General features: G+C 45.8%; 5 protein-coding genes across 5 annotated transcripts; 3 read left to right on the top strand and 2 right to left on the bottom strand.

The window, feature by feature from the left end:
* Nucleotides 1-1434: 1434 nt before the first annotated feature.
* On the top strand, nt 1435-3783 carry AOL_s00173g80 (uncharacterized protein; the record flags this gene model as incomplete). Its single annotated transcript, XM_011127822.1, has 2 exons — nt 1435-2102; nt 2172-3783. The coding sequence occupies 2 exons, from the start codon at nt 1435-1437 to the stop codon at nt 3781-3783; spliced, it is 2280 nt and encodes a 759-aa protein (XP_011126124.1).
* Nucleotides 3784-6336: 2553 nt separating this feature from the next.
* Nucleotides 6337-7056, bottom strand: AOL_s00173g79 (uncharacterized protein; the record flags this gene model as incomplete). The annotated part of the gene is made up of 3 exons (XM_011127821.1): nt 6337-6475; nt 6544-6682; nt 6756-7056. The coding sequence occupies 3 exons, from the start codon at nt 7054-7056 to the stop codon at nt 6337-6339; spliced, it is 579 nt and encodes a 192-aa protein (XP_011126123.1).
* A 337-nt stretch (nt 7057-7393) lies between these two features.
* Nucleotides 7394-9332, top strand: AOL_s00173g78 (uncharacterized protein; the record flags this gene model as incomplete). Its single annotated transcript, XM_011127820.1, has 3 exons — nt 7394-8603; nt 8674-8960; nt 9036-9332. 3 exons carry the CDS (start codon nt 7394-7396, stop codon nt 9330-9332), a joined length of 1794 nt encoding a protein of 597 aa, XP_011126122.1.
* A 979-nt stretch (nt 9333-10311) lies between these two features.
* AOL_s00173g77 (uncharacterized protein) lies at nt 10312-12298 on the bottom strand (the record flags this gene model as incomplete). The annotated part of the gene is made up of 2 exons (XM_011127819.1): nt 10312-10910; nt 10996-12298. The coding sequence occupies 2 exons, from the start codon at nt 12296-12298 to the stop codon at nt 10312-10314; spliced, it is 1902 nt and encodes a 633-aa protein (XP_011126121.1).
* A 3409-nt stretch (nt 12299-15707) lies between these two features.
* Nucleotides 15708-17603, top strand: AOL_s00173g76 (uncharacterized protein; the record flags this gene model as incomplete). Its single annotated transcript, XM_011127818.1, has 4 exons — nt 15708-16085; nt 16173-16531; nt 16609-17361; nt 17435-17603. 4 exons carry the CDS (start codon nt 15708-15710, stop codon nt 17601-17603), a joined length of 1659 nt encoding a protein of 552 aa, XP_011126120.1.
* Nucleotides 17604-18075: the final 472 nt, after the last annotated feature.

Here is an 18075-nt window from a genome sequence, read left to right as displayed (position 1 = left end):
AAACCCAGTTTGTGTTTGGTCTAGGTTGAAAGTGATTGTGGTTCGGTATGGGTGAACCATGGCCACAATTTTCGAGTTGACCGTGGTAATGATTCGCTTTGGGTGGTTCAAAATAGCATGGAATGTTGATATGTCCATATTCTGTATGCAATAGAAGCGGAAACGGAAAAACATCGTGATATAGATGTCTGCTTTCCACCTCAAATATGGGACTCGGCTCCATCAAATTTCGGGGTCGCATGAAGCTAGGCCCTTGGAAGCGTTTGAAGGAGATCTCGCCTCCGGAATAATATCCCGTTCCATCCCGGAACTAGGCCTGGGGTCGTGCCTCGTGGGGATCGTCGCGACCTTGTCATCTCGTCACAGTCTGCTGCAGGTCTTATTAACACTGCCGGTGGGCAATCGAATCGAATCCCACGGCATTAGTTATCTTCTGCTTCCCATTATGTATGCATTGCTAGAAGTAGCTCGTACACAGTTAAGTAGACGGTGGACTGTGCAGAACCTTCTAGTTAGTTCCGCTTGGTACCTGTTTCGTTCCAAAGCCAAATATTTGCCTTTGCCTTCAAAATTTTCCTTTCATAACGAAATTTAGCCTTTGCATGCCAGATTCGATTTCCGTGACCTCATTTATTACCTTTTTCATTCTCGGCCCAGTTGCTCGTGTTATTTTGCCCTGTTCTCTCGTGTATATGTTTCCCCGGACATACTCCGGACATTAACTGAGCCACAACTGTCCATTCAGACACTGCAGAAACAGTGCTCCGTGGCATCCAATCGGCGTCAGGGACGGGAAAAAGGCTTAAACGGTGGCCATCGGTGTATCAGTAGTGTTTGCTGGCGATATCCACATCATCGTCCTCGTTTTCACTATTATTCATCCACAGCACTAGCCAGGATCCTGTGCCTGTGGAGTTTAGCTGGCCATATCCTCGCCATTCAATTCTCTCCCATCTCCGACAGTATCCTTCCTTTTTTCGAAAGGAGAAAAAAATTACTCGCACCTTTCAGTAGCATAGTATAATCGGGCGTCCAACAGCATAGCCGGACCGGATCCTTCTCTTCGTTGTGGTGTGCTTTGTAACGGTTGTTCTTTTATATTGATCTTTCCAGCTGTGCCCTGTCGTTAGTGACGGTTGTATGTCCGTTTCGTCACAGGGAGTCACCTCAGTTTAGTTCTTTCAGACGACCACCTCTAACAACCAGACGGGACGAAAGAACGACATCTCGTCTGCCATCCATCCCCAACTCCATTCTCCGTCCAATTTACCGTGTTTAGTGTTCTTTGTATTCTCTGTATTCACGTTCACGACATTCTCGGGATTGGGTTTGAGAACGGGTTTTGAAGCCGTAGAACCTCACGACCAGCAGCGCATTTTCCACAGTACCATCATACTTCCGTCCGCCACCTCCCTTCCTCCACCCTCCGAAACTATGCCCCGAAGAAAGGAAGTTGGTCTTTCCAGACGTCGCGTCCGGGATGAAGATGAAGCCGAGATTGGCGAAGAGGGTGGCGAGGTCGTAGACGACTCGGCCTCCGAGAACTCGGGATTCACAGACGATGAATTCGACGACGATAATGAGAGCGAGGAGACCTACAGTGATGATGAAACGGCAGCTGCAGGCCAAGACTCGACAAAGCATCACGGAGGGAACGGGTCGGCAACGGTAGTGGTTGTTGAGCAGGGAAGGGGAGATACACATGCTATGATGAATGGAATCAGGCCTAGTGGCGATACCGAAGCTGTGGATTTTGATGAGCTGGCAGAGCAGGAGGCTGAAGGCCGACCTGTAGAATCAGCTGCAGAAAGCTCCGGAAAGAAGCAGTCGGACAGGAAGTCTCGAGGGCGACGAACGACAACAGAGACCTCCAAGTCGTCTGACCAGACTCCATCACAAACCACTCCGGTCCACGAAACGCCACTAGAGAGGAAGAGACGGGAGGCGGACGAATATAGGAAGAAGCGTGATGCAGACCCTGCATTCGTTCCTAACAGGGGTGCCTTCTTTATGCACGATCATAGGTCTGAATCTGCTGGTGGCAACGGCTTTAGGCCGTTTGGTCGGGGCAGAGGGCGGAATGGATTTAATAGTTTTACAAGGTATGCTTTGGCAGGAATATCTCACGGTATTCTTCTTGGTTTGATGCTAACAATGGTCCCTATCATTAGTTCCCCAGATTCTGGAGGCGCCTGGAAACACGATATGCATGATGAGATAGTTGCTGCTGAGAAGGAGAAAGAGAAGCAGCGGGTTCAGCGTCAAACTGAGCAAAGACCTGCTCCTCAGGGTCCCCAGGGCCCTCAGGCTTCACAAGCAGCTACAGCTACTCAGCAGCAGCAGCAGCAGCAGCAGCAACCTCAACCTCAACCTTCCTCTCTACACAAATCTCTCAACAATAATAACAGTCACCCCCCAAACCGCTTCTTCGATACTACTATTACCAAGGGCAACGGTCAAATTCGTGTCTCTCTTCCTGGCATGAAAGAGAGCAAGGTTTTCAATGATTTTGCTGTCAAAATATATACCAAGCTCCCGTATCATCGACCTCCTTTGCGACGCGACAAACCAGTCAGAATCTCTCTTCCTGACTCTCTTCCTCGATATATCTATCCCGCTATCTCACGAAGTTTTGTTTTCATCCCAAGGGCAATGAGACCAGGCGGCTCTGGGTTTACCCGTGGGGGTATCGTTGGTGGAGGCCTTGGACCTACCCCAAGACGTGGCTCTCTAGCAGGCAGCTATCGTGGTGGCATGCAAACGGGAAGTGTCTATGGCGGCACTTCCACCCATGCTCCATCTGTTGCAATGTCGCGTCGTTCATCTATCCACCAGGACTTTAATCGACCACCAATCAGCTTTGGTAATATCCCAGCTGTCAATACTGGAGGTCCAAGTCCTTCGGTATCGATGCGTCCCATCGTCAGATTGCCAGTGGTTGCCCCAGTCGCCGGCCAAATGGATGCAATTCCGCCACACCCTGATGGATTTGTTCCTCTCGCAGCCACTGCTGGGACGGACGGTGCTTCATACCCAGTGCCACACGAGCCTGTGATTGTTGAATCAGAGGTACAGTCTGTCGAACAAAAGGAATCCCAACCAGGTCACCATGTTCCTCTCCCAATGCATCAACCAAAACCTCAAAAGACGGTGAGCGTCGAAAATATCGAAACTCCTGTCACATACAACTTCGCAAACACCAACTACCCAACCCCCGGGCCCTATTCAGATGGTATCCCAACCCCAGGATACTACAATCAACAACATAACCGCGTTCCATCTTATCCTTCTCAGACTTCTACAACTCCTCACATCCCAGACCAATCCGTCCATGCAAGACCCTTCCAGCCGACGTATCCCCATCCAGCAGGATACTACTATCCAATTCCACCACACGCTATGTATCCACCTCCACCCATGCACGCTCAGCCTCCAATGTCACATCAACCTCAGGGTCCTCCTCCCCCATACGTACCTTCACCTGCCGCGATCCCATACGTTCCACAAACTCAAATGCCCGGTCCTCCTATGGGCCCTCCCGCACCACCAATGGGAACTATTGCTCAAGAATCCAATGGCACAGTTTACTACTACGACTCCACCCAGCTCTATCCTAGTGGTTATCCTGGTGGATATATGCCACCAGTTGCTATGGTCCCCCCAACAGGTGCGCCACCACCAGATAGCCAAGTCCCCGGTGCTATCCACGCGAACGGGATGTACTACTATCCACCAATGGTCCCCGTCCCTATGGTACCTCAGGGGCCCATCTACTATAGCTAGTGTGGATCCTTTTTATACAAATACAAAAAAACGCCCTTTCCTTCTTACAAAATTATCAATTCACGAATTGTGGTCATCCTCGATTGCTGTGATCATCTCTATTTGTTCAATGGCTCCAATTATGGGGCACTTGAAAACTCTTTCTTTTACTTTTTCTTTCTCCGGTTCTTCATCTACTGGTGTTATACGAAAAATAAAACTTCATGGCCCCTGGTTCTTTCAATTCAAACTGTCTATATCTAACATTTGCGAGCATCGATTCTCTGTAATGATTGCGTTTTCGTCTTGAATTTTTTATATTTTTTGTTTTCAACTTTCTTTGTGGCCTTTTTGTCTTTCCTGCACCTCGAATCTTTGAACGGAAATGCGTTTTCTTTTCGATGGTTCTCCGTCATGACCCAGTTTCCGACTTTGACGAAAGGTAATTCAATCTCCCGAAGAAACGATCTAACAAATATTTCACTTAAAGCTTTTGTTTTGCTCTTATCTTGCGCTTGCTTTACTTTTGCCTTCTTTTCTTCTACATCACGAGGAACACTACGAAAATGAAACCACAGGGCTGGGCTGGCCGTGAAACCGCCTTACCCACCGCCGGTTTCATCACGACTTTTTTTTATACCAATGTCGTGCCACTTCACATCACATATTAATGCTTGATCAATCTTGATCTATCAAATCGGCTCCACCTCGTGTTCTTACGCTTCTGGCCCCGCTATTCTTTCTGTGCCATTTCTTTTGGGCAATTTTTTCTTGTTTGGTCGTATTTTCATAATCCATAAAAGATATCAGTTTGCCCTGTTTGTTCTCTTACCGAATCGTTCTGATTTCGAAACCAGTTTCATTTCTACTTCGTTTGTCTTCAGACTCTCGTTCAACGTTTCTGGAGTACCTCTGCTTTATTTTGATTCCCGTCTCTATTCCCTTCTGGCACACTCACTGCCTGGGGGATATCACGATATTCTGATCATTTTTTATGCCTTCTAACATTTCCTCCACTTCATACTTCGTTTACTGTTTTTCCTTTATTATCAGTACTTACATTCTCAAGCATTTTCCCGGAGACAGGTTTAGACGGAATCTTTTAACACCACCCGCATTCATTTTTCAATATCACTTCTTTTTTTGTTTTGCCTCGCGATTTTATTAGGTTGATACGGAGGAAATCTTTTTGGCTTTGCATATTTTTTCTTCCTTCTCTTTTCCTTACGTTCCCTTTCTTTTTTTATTCTTCTATGTGTATGTATTTTTAATCCCTCCTCAACTATTCTTTCTTTTCTTCTTTTCTTTATTATCCTTCCTTGCATTGAGATTTATTTTTCACTTTTTTTTTTTTTTGGTATACAGTGGAGGAAATATCTGTTGCTGCTTTTTTATCATTATTATTACTTTGGTGTGGTTCAGAGCTAGTTCTAGCTATGTTCGCGAAAGTTACAGAAAAATTCTATAAAAAAAAATGAGTTAACGATATGGTATATAAAGTGCTTTTTTTTGAATAATGATTGAAAATTAGATTAAAAGCTCGTAGGACCATAAGGCTGGGTAATTAAGCTAGTAGAATGTACCTAAATCAAGTACTTGGTCATCATTTGATAATCCTAAGACCTCCTCGCGCTCGAGCTCGAGGCCTCTGAAGCCGAACTGTTTTGCTGTGCGAAACAGAAGGTCGAATCCCAACGCCGTGACTGGTTTCAACACCTTTCCGGATGCTTCAATATCGATACTCCGACTTCCCGGGCTCGATGTTGGGATTATTACTTCACTATGTTAACCTTCTCAGGATTATATATTCCCACTCACCCACCCACCACTAGATCGTGCCGGTTTACACCCAGTATTGCTTCCTATGTAATAGAGCACCTACACGGCCCTTGTTCCGTCTCCGTCCATTCGATACAATCTTTACGCCTTCGTTGACTATACGCTGCTTTGCTTGTATTATCCGTAGTTGAATCACTAAATTTCTCATTTCTCTCAGTAAAAACGAAAATGAAAAGATATGACGGGCGAGCTTTAGTACAGCTGTCCTTCTTCTTGGTTAAAAAAAAGAAGGGAGGGAGAGAGGGAAAGAGAGGAAAGAGAAGAGAGAGAGGAAAAAGAAAGGAAACGTTGGCAGGGCTCCAAAGACTGTGTGATAAAGAAATGCAAGCATGATTGAAGTTTGCTAGTATAGTGGCAAAGACATTAAGAAAATGAAAAGGGGTTTGAAGGAAACGGGTGCCATAGTTATGAGGGCAGTGTTTATGTATGTATATAAGTAGGTTAGAAATTTCGGATGCGCGATTTCCGAACGCGGAGAGACTGAAGTATCACTTCGAGTCCGATTTCGAATCCCGGGGCTAAAATGCAATCATCACCCACGCTTATATATCGTTTTTCTTAGCATGATGCAATCCGAAGGGTATAGCTTATATACTTGAGTATATAGAAGGAAAAAAAAAAGAAAATGAGCAGAGGGGAGGGGCCGGAAAGACATAGATGGGGGCTATATATATTGAAAAGGAACAAGGATAATGAAAGGAAAGTCGTGGGAGGGAGGGAAGGGGGCACGGTATATCATCCTTCTCCGTACATTTTATCTTTTTCTGCTTTTTCAATCTCATCTTCTAGAACTTCGACGAATTTTTTGCTCCCAGTTCGAGGGAAGTGCTTGAATCTGTAGCTCTGGGCCTGCGTGATATTCTCGGCGAATTGACTTTGTTATGACATGTCAGCAGTGATTACACGGCGTTTTTTTGTTTTATCTAGATGGTAAATACGTACTCTAATTTACCTCGGATCACGTATTTCTGTTTTGACATCTCATTGGCCAGTTCGGCTTGATGATTATCCATCAGGGATTCGTTCGGAACGACGATAATTGCCTTTTGATATCGAAGGGCATCAAGAATAGTGCCAGATCCTAGAGAGGTATGTTAGTGATTAATCAAAAGATAGGAAAAACAAAACTGAACGAGATTATGAGAGTAGCATACCGGCGTGGCTAATGATCAAGTCCGCCTCCTTGATGAGTTCAGTGATCCTGCTGCTCTCCTCGTACTCGAATCCGGCGATTGACATTCTGGTTTCGTTGACCGTGCTCTTGAACTCTGGAGTAAACGCAGCATCGTAAACATCTTTGCCCTTGCCGTACTGAACCCTGATTTCGTTGAATCCGAGCCCGTGGAGCTGGGTAATGATACTAGGGACGAGGAGAGCCGTGATCAGGTCGTCAAAAGCGGTGGTGCCAACAGTGATGAAGACACCTTTCCCCGTTTTCGAGTATTTGGAGGCCATTGTCGTTATGAAAGGAAGAAGTGGTGAACCAATTCAACTTCCTCCTCGTTTCCCGAGGTTCATGACCTCTTAAAGACCCTACTCAGCGGCTATATGCTTCACGTTGGGATCGGTTGATCTTGGTAGCTAGATGGAGTGAATTGAAGGGAGAATATGTCTTGCGTTGGCACGTGGTATTTTAACCAGCCCATTTTCTGGCGGCTCTGCGAAACTCCAACACCAAAAATTCTAACTCAGACGACATCCCACCTTTTTGCGTTCCATCCCCCCACCACATGATGGCGTGAAGAGGGCCTACGAACGACACTCAATTGGACCTCACCCGCATTCCGCCATCATGGCTTTATCATCCCGGAGGGCAGTCGCTGCCCTCCGCCGTACGACGAATCGACAATGTGGCCTACTAATTCCATCTGCCAATTTACCACCCCGACCAATTTACTACGCCGACAAGCTCGTTAGGCTCCAACAATGTCGCCATGAATCCACAGGTGACAGGGGAGACGATTTTCGATATTTTGACTCCGAGGGTGTTTTCAACTCGAAGAAGGTCGGGAAGCAATTGGAGGAAAGGGATATAGCACAGAAGAAGCTTGAAGCTAAAGCCGATGGTGCTCCTACCGCCGGGGAACTTTTTGGCTGGCCGGAGGCCCAGGAAGAAGACAAGGACTACGAAATGCCCAAAGACCTTAATAACCTCCCGCAAAAACTTCGCAAGGCTCTTAAGCTTAAGCAACTCCCTCGTCAACCAATTACCGCCGAAAACTTGTTTTCCAAACTCCAAATCACAGACACCGAACTCGATCAGCTAGCAAAAACCGGTCGTTTCCGTGACGACCCAAAGTACAAAGCCCACGGTCTCGTCCCATTCAAACCCGAAGATATAGCAGAAGAGGATCTTGAAGGCATGGCAGATCTTTCAGAGGTCAACAGCTTAATTGGCAATGTTGGTTTCTCGGAGTCCGAAATCATGAGCATCATGCGCGACCAGGACGAACCACAGAACGAAATGGACTTCATGAAGCGTATCATCGAGGAAACTGAAAAGGATATGAAAGAGGATCTCGTCCGTCTTCAAAAACACGAAGAGGCAATGCTACAAGAGGAAATAAAAATGCGTGTGGCTGAAGGAATGTCCGCTGAACAGGCCGAGCACGACGCTCGCGCCATCATGCGTCTGCCGCAGCAGCGTACCGAAACCCGTCGAGAACTATCCCGCGATCTTTCAGACGATGCTATCATTGCTACTGAGACGCTCTGGAATACTGAGCTCGAGGAAATGGGCGAGAAGGGTCTGCGTACGATGATGAAGAAGATGGACCATGTTGAAGAATACGCTAGTAGACCATTGAGGCCTGATCAACAAACGGTAAGGGATATGTATTTCCTGCCACCGTCAAAACGCGAAGACGATGATGATATGGATCCCATGATGTGGAGTTGGAACGCGACCGATATGAGTAGTATGGCGCACGACGATTTGGAGGAACATCGTGAAGCAAGAAAGTACGCAAGGTTAGCAGTTTATGATATGCCTCGGTTATCAAGTAAGCCCCCCTTGTTTCTTTGATCTAATACTCTTAAGATTATGGATCGAGACTAATTTTTTCCCTACAGGATTCGTGAAGCCATTCAAGGTGCCAACCGCAGCCGAGGTTCTACGGTTCAGATATACGACACATATGGGCGTATCGCACCCTACAGACAACAAAGTAGTTATGGAGTGCTGTCCTGAGGATCTAGGCCTCACCCGTGTGCAAACTGACAAGTTAATCAAACTCTGCGGTGCGCGTTATAACCCGACAACAAAGTTGCTAAAATTCAGCTGTGAGATGTTCGAGCATCAACATCAAAATAAGAGGTGGTTGAGTGAGTTGGTGGATAAGCTAATCATTGAAGCTAAGGTTTGTAAATCTTGAAATACAACAAAAAAGTTCTCGATAAGAATAAAGTTTAATACTAATGATATGGTGGTATAGGATGATACGGATACCTTTGAAGACGTCCCCTTCGACTTTAGGCATCATAAGTTCAAACCCCAGCCCAGCTTTCCAAAGGAGTGGAGGATGACAAAGGAAAAATTGGAATTAAAGAGATTAAAGGACTGGCAGAAGCATGCAACACCCGGACAGTGGGAACAGCTAAAGACCTATATCCATTACCAAACCCAAGAACAGAAGAGACTAGCGCTCGAGGCGGGGGGGAAGAAGGAAAGTGGGGTTGATGTAGCAGGTTTGGGGCGTACGGCTGAAGAAGTTCCTGTTTTAGTGGCCTAAGATGGGATTTTTTCGGCACACTTCAGCTGCTTTTGTATATACCATATATACCCTATTTTGTGGGATTTTCTTCTTCTTGCACATACTCAGAACTATGGGGAAAATATAAAAGATGTAAATATTTATAGTAATATTCTGAATTGGTATTTATATCCAGTTGGAATATAAAAACCCGTATTGAATTTAGTCATTCCAATTGGTTTCTGAACTGGAGGTAATCTCCAGCATTGCTACAGGCGGACATAGTCTGACCCGCTTCTGACCTGAAAATATTAATTCGGTCATTTCGCACCTGTGACCAAACAAAAAAAGCATTCAGGCAGCTGTCTTGTGCACATGCTTAATGGTACGGTCAACAAAGTAAGATATCGAGATGGAAAATGAAAATAAAGAGAGTCGACTCCATCTACCACTGTATAATAAAAAAACCCCCTCCCGGATTCGACGATATCGATGCAAATGCTAAAATGCAATATCAATATGATATCAATGACAGAAAGAAAAGAAAAAAATATATGTAGTGTATCGGCGGTATATATAAAGTATGTGCAGCTTCAAAGGGCAAAACAATGAAAAAACTCCAAGATTGATCAGAGAACTGATACTCTGGTCAAAATGAGTGTATCAATCACTGCTCCACAAAAATTCGAGTGAACGAATGGATGAATCAAACTCCTGTAATCAAATCAAAAACACCTCCTTCCTGATGTATAGATGCTTCACCAACAAACAGCAAAAAATGCAAGAAAAGTGAACGAAAGGGATAACGCCAATGCCACTGTAGTAAAAACACCACAAGGGGGTTCGGTCACGCTAGTTATATAATTACAAAAAGGATTATTATGTGGAAAAGGGAAACAGAAGGAAATAGAAGAAAGGAATGAGACGCAGATAAAAACTGGGAAAAGGCAGTCGCGAAGGATTCGTAATAAGTAGTAATTCAGCCTATATAGAAGGTGAGGCGGAATACTAATCTAACCTATGCCATAGTCAACAAGCTCATCTGCCTCCTCATGGGACTAGATGCACTTCCATCCCCATCGTCAGTGTAGATACCGCTATCATCAGTAGTATCAATGTCCCACTCATCCTCCAAGTCGAGCTCGGAGTCTCCAGAGCTCTTCACGAAGGCTTTTTGAGCGGCTGCGCGCTTATTCCACTGCAGAGTCCTTTGGATACTATCAATCCACTCCTGCGGCTGGCTGAGCACAGTAGGGAATGGGTACTTGGATGCTGCAATGGTGATGTAGTCACCCTGGCGAAGCTCGAGACGGGCTCGACCGTCGAAACTACACCAAGCCGTAGCGCGAGAACCTTCTGGGATATTAACACGGAGTAGCATAGAGTCGCTGAGGATCATAGGGCGGAAGGAAAGGGTGTGTGGGCAGATCGGAGTGACAAGGATAGCTGGGATGTCTGGATGGACGAGAGAGCCACCTGCAGAGAGCGAGTAAGCAGTGGAGCCGGTCGGAGTCGAGAAGATGCAACCGTCAGCAGCGACAGTGGTGATATGATCATCGTCACCATAAAGCTCCATATGGGAGACATATGGGGACGGGCCACGGTCGATGACAAGTTCTGGAAGAGAAAGGAATACCAGTTAGCGTTACATGTTACACTAGGTGTGGTTACACAACGTAAAAATTCAGGTTGAGGGGCTTACCATTCAAAACTTCGAACCTCTCACCCTCGATAGGCTCGCTTTCACCTGGCTCAGCTCTGAAAACTGTACAGGTGAAACGCATTCTCATGCTAACTCTCGTGCCATCGTTCAAAACCTTGTCCAGGTGCCTCTTGTACTCTTCAAACTTGAAGTTTGTAAGGAAGCCAAGAGAACCCAATGAAAAGCTTAAAATGGGTGGAACAACAGCTTGGAACAGCCATGATGTGAAAAGAACAGTTCCATCGCCACCAAGAGTGAGAACCAAGTCGAAGGTGTCGGGTGAGCTGTAACACATATCGGGTGTCCAATATTGAAGTTTTCCATTGAGTTCAGGATTCTCCCGGATCAAGCCATCAGCATCGAACCGTCTCGATACTTTGAGTTTTTTGTCGACGTAGACATTAACACCAAGGGGTTTACCATATCGTGGTGTTTTCATGAGCCACAAGGCAACTTCTCTAGTCAATACGACAAGAGAGTTATCTCGGGCCTTTGTGACAATCATGACATTCTGGACTGCCGATTTGATTGTTCGTCGGTTCAATTGGCGGCTGATTTCTCTGACACTCGTAGCTGTTTTTAGGTAGTCGGAATGAGACATGTTCATCTCATCTTGGTGTGCGATTTCGTCAACGACTCTTTCGACATCAATTACGGGGTCGAATCGCTGATGGTAAAAACAAGGTGACTGTAGAGCCATGAACCCTGATCGGCCTTTAGTGTCCAAGTTGAGGTTCGAGGGAGCCCATAGGCCCGGAGACTTCATCCCATGAGCCGCCATCGGATTAGCTGTTAACGGACCAGCCTGACGAGCAATGAGAGCTTCGAGAATACGCTGACGGGGAACTTCGACAGATTTGATGCCCTTTCGGTGTTGCAAGAAAGATTTCGAACGGGGAAGGAGGGCTGCTTGGTCGGATTTAGAGGCCTCGTCTGGCGTATTATTATTATTGGGGGTCGTGCTATTGTTAGTGCCTGTGGTGGCAGCTGATGCTGAGATTGGCAGGGGATCAACAGGGACCGCTACGACGGTATCTGGAGACGAGGGGTTTGATCTTATATCGCCAACCGGCTCAAGATCAAGAGCTCCGTCCGAAGCAGAGCAATTTAGGGTGATCTTAGGGGTGACTGGAAGAGGAATAGATGTTGGAGAGAGAATGGACTGTGGTAGAACACAAGTACCGTTATTGTTGGATGACGATGATGATGATGATTGTTGCTCTGAATTAGAAGTAACAAAAACCGAGCCCGAGGTAGCGGTCGCACCGGCCTGGATAAATTGAAGAGGCACAACTGGCGGCATCATGGCGGAATTTATTGTAGGGCGCTTGCTAGTGCCTTCTTATAGGAAGAATTTTGGCGATGGGCTGTGAAAGGAGCGAGCGAGCGAGCGGGTGGCCCGTGGAGGAAGGAATGGATGGGTGTGCGTGGGTGTGTGTGTGGTGTGTGGGGATGGGCTGCTGCAGGCTTGCTCAGGGCTGGGCTTGGAACTACCTTGACAAGCAGCTACCTTGACAAGCAACTTGTCCCTTCGGTCTTAGACGGAGAAAGCGGAAGATATCAACTCAACAGTTTATCGTTACTGTTCAGGTAGGTTTGATTAATTAATTAATGGTCGGTCTCGGAAATTCGGCTTCAAACTAAACTCCAAATTGACTCGATTAGAAACAATCTCCCTGTAGCATGTCGTATAATACGTCAAAGGCGATGATGCTAACGTGGCTAACGATTTGCGCTGCAATGCAATGAGCCCGGCTAACAATTCGGCGTCACGATCATCTGCATTATAATCTATAGCCGGCCAAGTCAAACGCAAACCTTACATAGGACGTCCAACCAAACCCCTGGACCCGGGTTCGTCTGAAATGCTCCCGGAAGTCCAGGCAGGCAGGTCATAGGCTCGATCATAGCCATGAATTTGAGATCCGGCACGGACCAGATGGGTTGAGGTGCAGCGATAGGAGGGTGGACTTACGCAAACAGGTCTTTGAAATATGCAAAGCAGAGTTCTAAATCGAGAATTCCACGGCCAGCCACGAGGCAAGAATAGTCGAGTTTATACAATTCCTGGAAATTGTGACCCCTTGAAAAATAATTCTTATGTGAATTATTACAAAAATCGAATCCAAACCAAATCGAATTTTTAATTAATCAGACCGGCTGAGAACAAGCGTTGAGTCAAACCGCAGTCCTAGAAGGGCTGAGATGCTGACTATATTACTGGATGGAAAGCTTGATTTGACAGCTGCAGATGCGAAGGATATCGATCACAAGAGCTTGCCTGCGGGAATAAAAACAATGCTACGTGGGATTCAACGTTAGCCTTCAGCTCGCTCGAGAAGCCGTAAACGCAAGAAAGGAAAAAAAAGAAAGGAAAAGAAAGAAAGAGGTCATCTATCACAAATTTTTTAGGTCAAGCTGCGTCTAGGTCCATTTGCTTTGACAAATGTCGACACGAGCTTAGACTAGCAATGGGGATGAGGGGTAGTGTAGGTATATCTTCCACGGAGCTTTATGCAAGTTGGGAAGGGAGAAAAAAAAACACCCAGGCAAATGCCAGTTGCATGGTCATGGCATATATTGGCGACTGTTCGCAATTGTAATTTTGGATTGCGAGAATCGACAAATGTGTCTACAGAGAGCTCACATGCTCTATAGACATATGCTGATATACGTCCACAGACTATAGGGATGCCGCTTACCTTGAAATCAAATAATATGTCCAAATCCGACTAAGCTTACGATTAATATAATAATACTGATCGAAAGGAGCGAGATCTCGAGAAAAAAGGAAAATGAGAAAGAAGAAAATTCACAATAAAATAACTGCCAGAGTCAATTCGGTTTAACGAGGGAGATAAAGAAGTGAAGTCGAATTGAAAACGACAGGAATATTCGAATTGGTATCAACTGAATCGAAGAAGACTAGCTTGCCTGCTGCACAAAAAGATCGATTGAGGAACTGGGCTTTCTGCCAGTATTTATTGATCACGAACGACCGACCCGCGACGGCTTTCTCGGATGGGGCACAAGTCTCTAAAGGCAGTTTGATCCCTTATCCAGCTGCACCAGCCCAACTTGGGGTATCCTAACATTTTCCTATCACCAGGTGGGAAAAATTGCTTCACTGCATCTGCTGCGGATTCAGGTGTCAGCAGCGAACCAGAAGTCGAGAAATCCTTAGCAGCGGTCCGACCCATACGCTTTCTGTCTCTAACATTTCAAGCAGCATTACGAGAAAACGACTGCAAGCGAAACAAATTGGGGGTAGTCCTATCGCTCGTACAGCCATATAACCTTCTAAGCTGCTACGCTATACGTATGTTCCGTATGGATCTGGCGAAAGAAACTTGTTTGCCTGCTTCACCAGCGTGGGGAGAACCTCCAAGGCACGCTAAGTAGCCGATTAGGTCTAAATAGGGGCCTGTTTGAAGCCCGTTGGAAACAGGAGCTGCTTCACCCGTGAAACTTGTGTTGCTGCGCCCCCAAAACGTTTCCGACGTCAGAAACATTTGGCGGCAGCAAGAACAGGCTCAAGATGCCAGAAGAATTCGATTTGTTCGATGGGTTGGTCGTTTTGAGAAGGAAGTTTGGGTCGGGTTAGGGCTTCAGATTTCGATATCGACGTCCTCTCTAGGAAAGTGGGCCGTTTGACAACCTGGTAAGCAGCCTCCAAATTAAATCTGTTCTGCTTCGAGCTTCACTAGTCGCTGTAAGCCTAAGTGGCCGGCAATTGACTGAATTTCACCGGTTGGATATATGCTCAAGAAATTAGGTAGTATCAAAGAATAATGTATCTGCAACAGCCTTGGTAATGCTGTCTTTCCCAGCGAGACAATTTCCCAACATTAATTAATGGCTCTTCTACATATCAATATCTCTAGTTTGGTTTAACATCTGCTAACAACGTAGTTTGATTTAATCGATTTAAGGTCTGGCCGAGAGGTCTTGAGGACAAGGGCCATCTGGGCACCGCGGAAAAATGCATTCCTTGTGTCACCCTTTGTGCGCGCTCCCGCACAACGTCCCACCACTTGCCGACAGTTGCCCTTTTCAATTGAACATGAACAGTGCTGCTCTTCTGCGACGCAACGGCAAACGGGATTTTCATGATCCAGTAAATATATAATAGGGATACCTTCCACGATCTAACTTCTCTAGATCCACCGCTCCATCAGATTACTCCGAGGCTTAGTCAGATTCAAAGGTTTCTAACTGCCTCGAATGCCACGAATCTCCCTAATTAGAGATCGCTCTCGCCCTTCCCGCGACTGTCAGAGCGAATGATTTAATTAGCGAGCTGTTAGCCCACCAATAGCCGGTGGCTGATTATCACTTTCCCCCAACCGAGATACTAGCGGCCCACTTCCTTGGAGTTCGTGGCAATTGATAGTACCTGCTCACGCCTTGTTATCCCGCTGGCGCTGCCTGTATTGGTACAAGCTCATAAACCGAATGCTACCCATGCTTTCAATTCAAGGTTTTTGGGTATCGTAATTTTACGCAGCTTCGAATTTAGGATAAAGTTGCAATACGATGTGACTAGTTGCAGGCGCGGTGTCTGCATGGGCTGGCATTCTTTGCGGTTGTCATACCTTCCCTCTGTGAACGTATAAATACCTTCTTCTCAAAAATCTTTCCGGGTTATTAGCTTTCCCTCCTCTATTCCATATCTTAGCACTAAAGACGTCACCTTTGTTGCATTCCATATCATGATTGTCCAAACGACTACCGATTTTGTCCTCTCTCACCTCACGGAATCTTTTCTCTCATGTCTTATTCTCTACACTGTTTATTCGACCATATGGAACTATAGGAAACCGAAAGTTGTTCATCTAGCAACGGGTGAAACTCCAGCCGTCATTGGTCTCCCAAAAACGTACCCATGGCTCTTCCCCAAGCTTCGGTCACGGCTCGCGTCGTTTAACAATATTTATGCATGGATGGATGAGGGATACGCCAGATACAGTAAACATGGAAAGCCGTTTATGATATACGCTATCGATGGAGATATGGTCGTGATGCCTCCATCGGTCTTGTCGGAGATCAAGAATCTGCCAGCGAGCATTATGGATATCAGAGCTCTTGAGGTCCGCCGTTACTGGCTGCTGCCATTACTACCTATTATATTCTATAAACCCAATGGATAGGCTCGCTAACCCATGCATCAACTACAGACCCTCGCCGTCCGCTATACATTTGACAATTATGTTGCAACTGATATGTTCCATATCCCTATCATCCGCAAGGATCTTACCGCCAAGCTTGCCTCCATGACCCCTGCGGTTGTTGAAGAGTTGGATCTATCATTCAAGCATTATATACCTAAACTGGCTACTAAACCTGATGAGAAAGGATGGCAAACGGTCACGATGTACGACTTGATTCTCAAAGTTGTTGCAAGGACGAGTCACAGAGTGTTCATTGGTGAAGAGCTATGCCGTGAAGAAGAATACTTAGATGCATCGATTGATTATGCCGTCGGTGTGTTCCCTACCAGTATGGCATTGAACTGCTTTCCAAAGTTCCTATGGCCGTAAGCAGCCCCTTACTTCGATCTCGATTGTTTTTTCTTTGCCTTAAAAGGTTGATTTCTAACAGAATATGAAATAGTCTTCTTGGACCCATCTTTTCCATTCCACTAAATCGCATCCGCCGCAGAGCTCGTAAACACTTGGAGCCTGTCATCCTCAAACGTATTGCCCTTATCAAGCAAGGGGTCCCAGAGTCAGAACGTCCAAACGACCTAATGCAATGGCTTATTGAAGCCTCTCTCACTCGTGGTGGCGGCTTTGCAACCGTTGACGCTATCGCCGCTCGAGTGCTTACCGTTGCCTTTGCTGCAATCCACACCACTTCCCTCTCTGGCTGTAATACTCTTTACGATCTCTCATGGCTCGCTTCTAAGACCCAACCTGGGGAACAGACACCCAGTGAAATGCTCCGTGATGAAATCATGCATGTTTTCCCGCCGCCACATGAGTTTAACAAACGATACATGCAGCGGTTGTATAACATGGATGCGTTTCTTAAGGAGTCTGTTCGTCTCTCGCTTATCGGTGCTATCCACTCTGAACGCAATGTCACCGCCAAAGGAGGATATACGACTTCGAATGGATGGTATCTACCGAAAGGAACACAGTTCACCTTTCCAGCCAAGGCACGAATGGAGGATGAAGAAGTATATGAGCGTCCAAAGGAGCATTTATACACAAGGTTCTATAGAGGTGATATTGTCGAGGGTGGCAATACTTTTGAAGAACAAGAGGAAGTTACGCCGCAGAATGAGAAGGAGAGAAAACTTGACAGATATATGGTTACTGTGACTGAGGACTATCTAGCTTTTGGACAAGGGATTCATGCTTGGTAAGTTAAACTCTGAATTCACTAAATGACGTGTAGTCCTTTCTAATGCCTTTTCTTCTTGAAAAATATTTAGTCCAGGAAGGTTTTTCGCTGCTCTCGAGTTAAGGACTCTTATTTCCTGGTGGCTATTACATTATGATCTTAAGAGTATGGAAGAAAGGCCGCCAAGCTGGAGGTTTGTCTGGTTGGATATCATGAACACGGAGGCTAAAATGCAAATCCGTGCCAGGAAACAAGGATAAAATAATCACCTATAATATATATACTTATATATATTGCCTTCTATAGGTCCTAGGACTTATTGTATACATATCCCCCCACATATTCTGATAACTCTTAGATAACTCCCACGCATATTGGAAAACTGGACATGGACTCGAAAAGACCGTCTGGTAGTACATTAATTCCGCTGGTAACGTTCGTGTAACCTGAGGTATCTGGGGGTATCCTTGCATCTTCGAGGAGCTCAGCTAGCCTATGGCCTCAACATAACCTTGTATAGACCTTCTGTGGGGCACTGTATTCAACCGCCTCAATCCCTAATCCCCACCTTTCTAAATGGTATTTTAAATACCCATAGTACCTGTGTTTATCCTTATCCTCCTTGAACCCCAATATTATCTGGCACCTTGAGTCAATATTGTTTGTGTTACATTATATATCCTTCACAGATCAGATTATTTTCTCTCGATAGTTAGCATAGAAGGGTGCTTT

The sequence above is a fragment of the Orbilia oligospora genome (assembly GCF_000225545.1).
Source record: "Orbilia oligospora ATCC 24927 unplaced genomic scaffold scaffold00173, whole genome shotgun sequence".
NCBI classification, from domain to species: Eukaryota; Fungi; Ascomycota; class Orbiliomycetes; order Orbiliales; family Orbiliaceae; genus Orbilia; species Orbilia oligospora.
The sequence above is the reverse complement of the archived record's forward strand: the minus strand, read 5'-3'. Positions and strand labels throughout refer to the sequence as shown.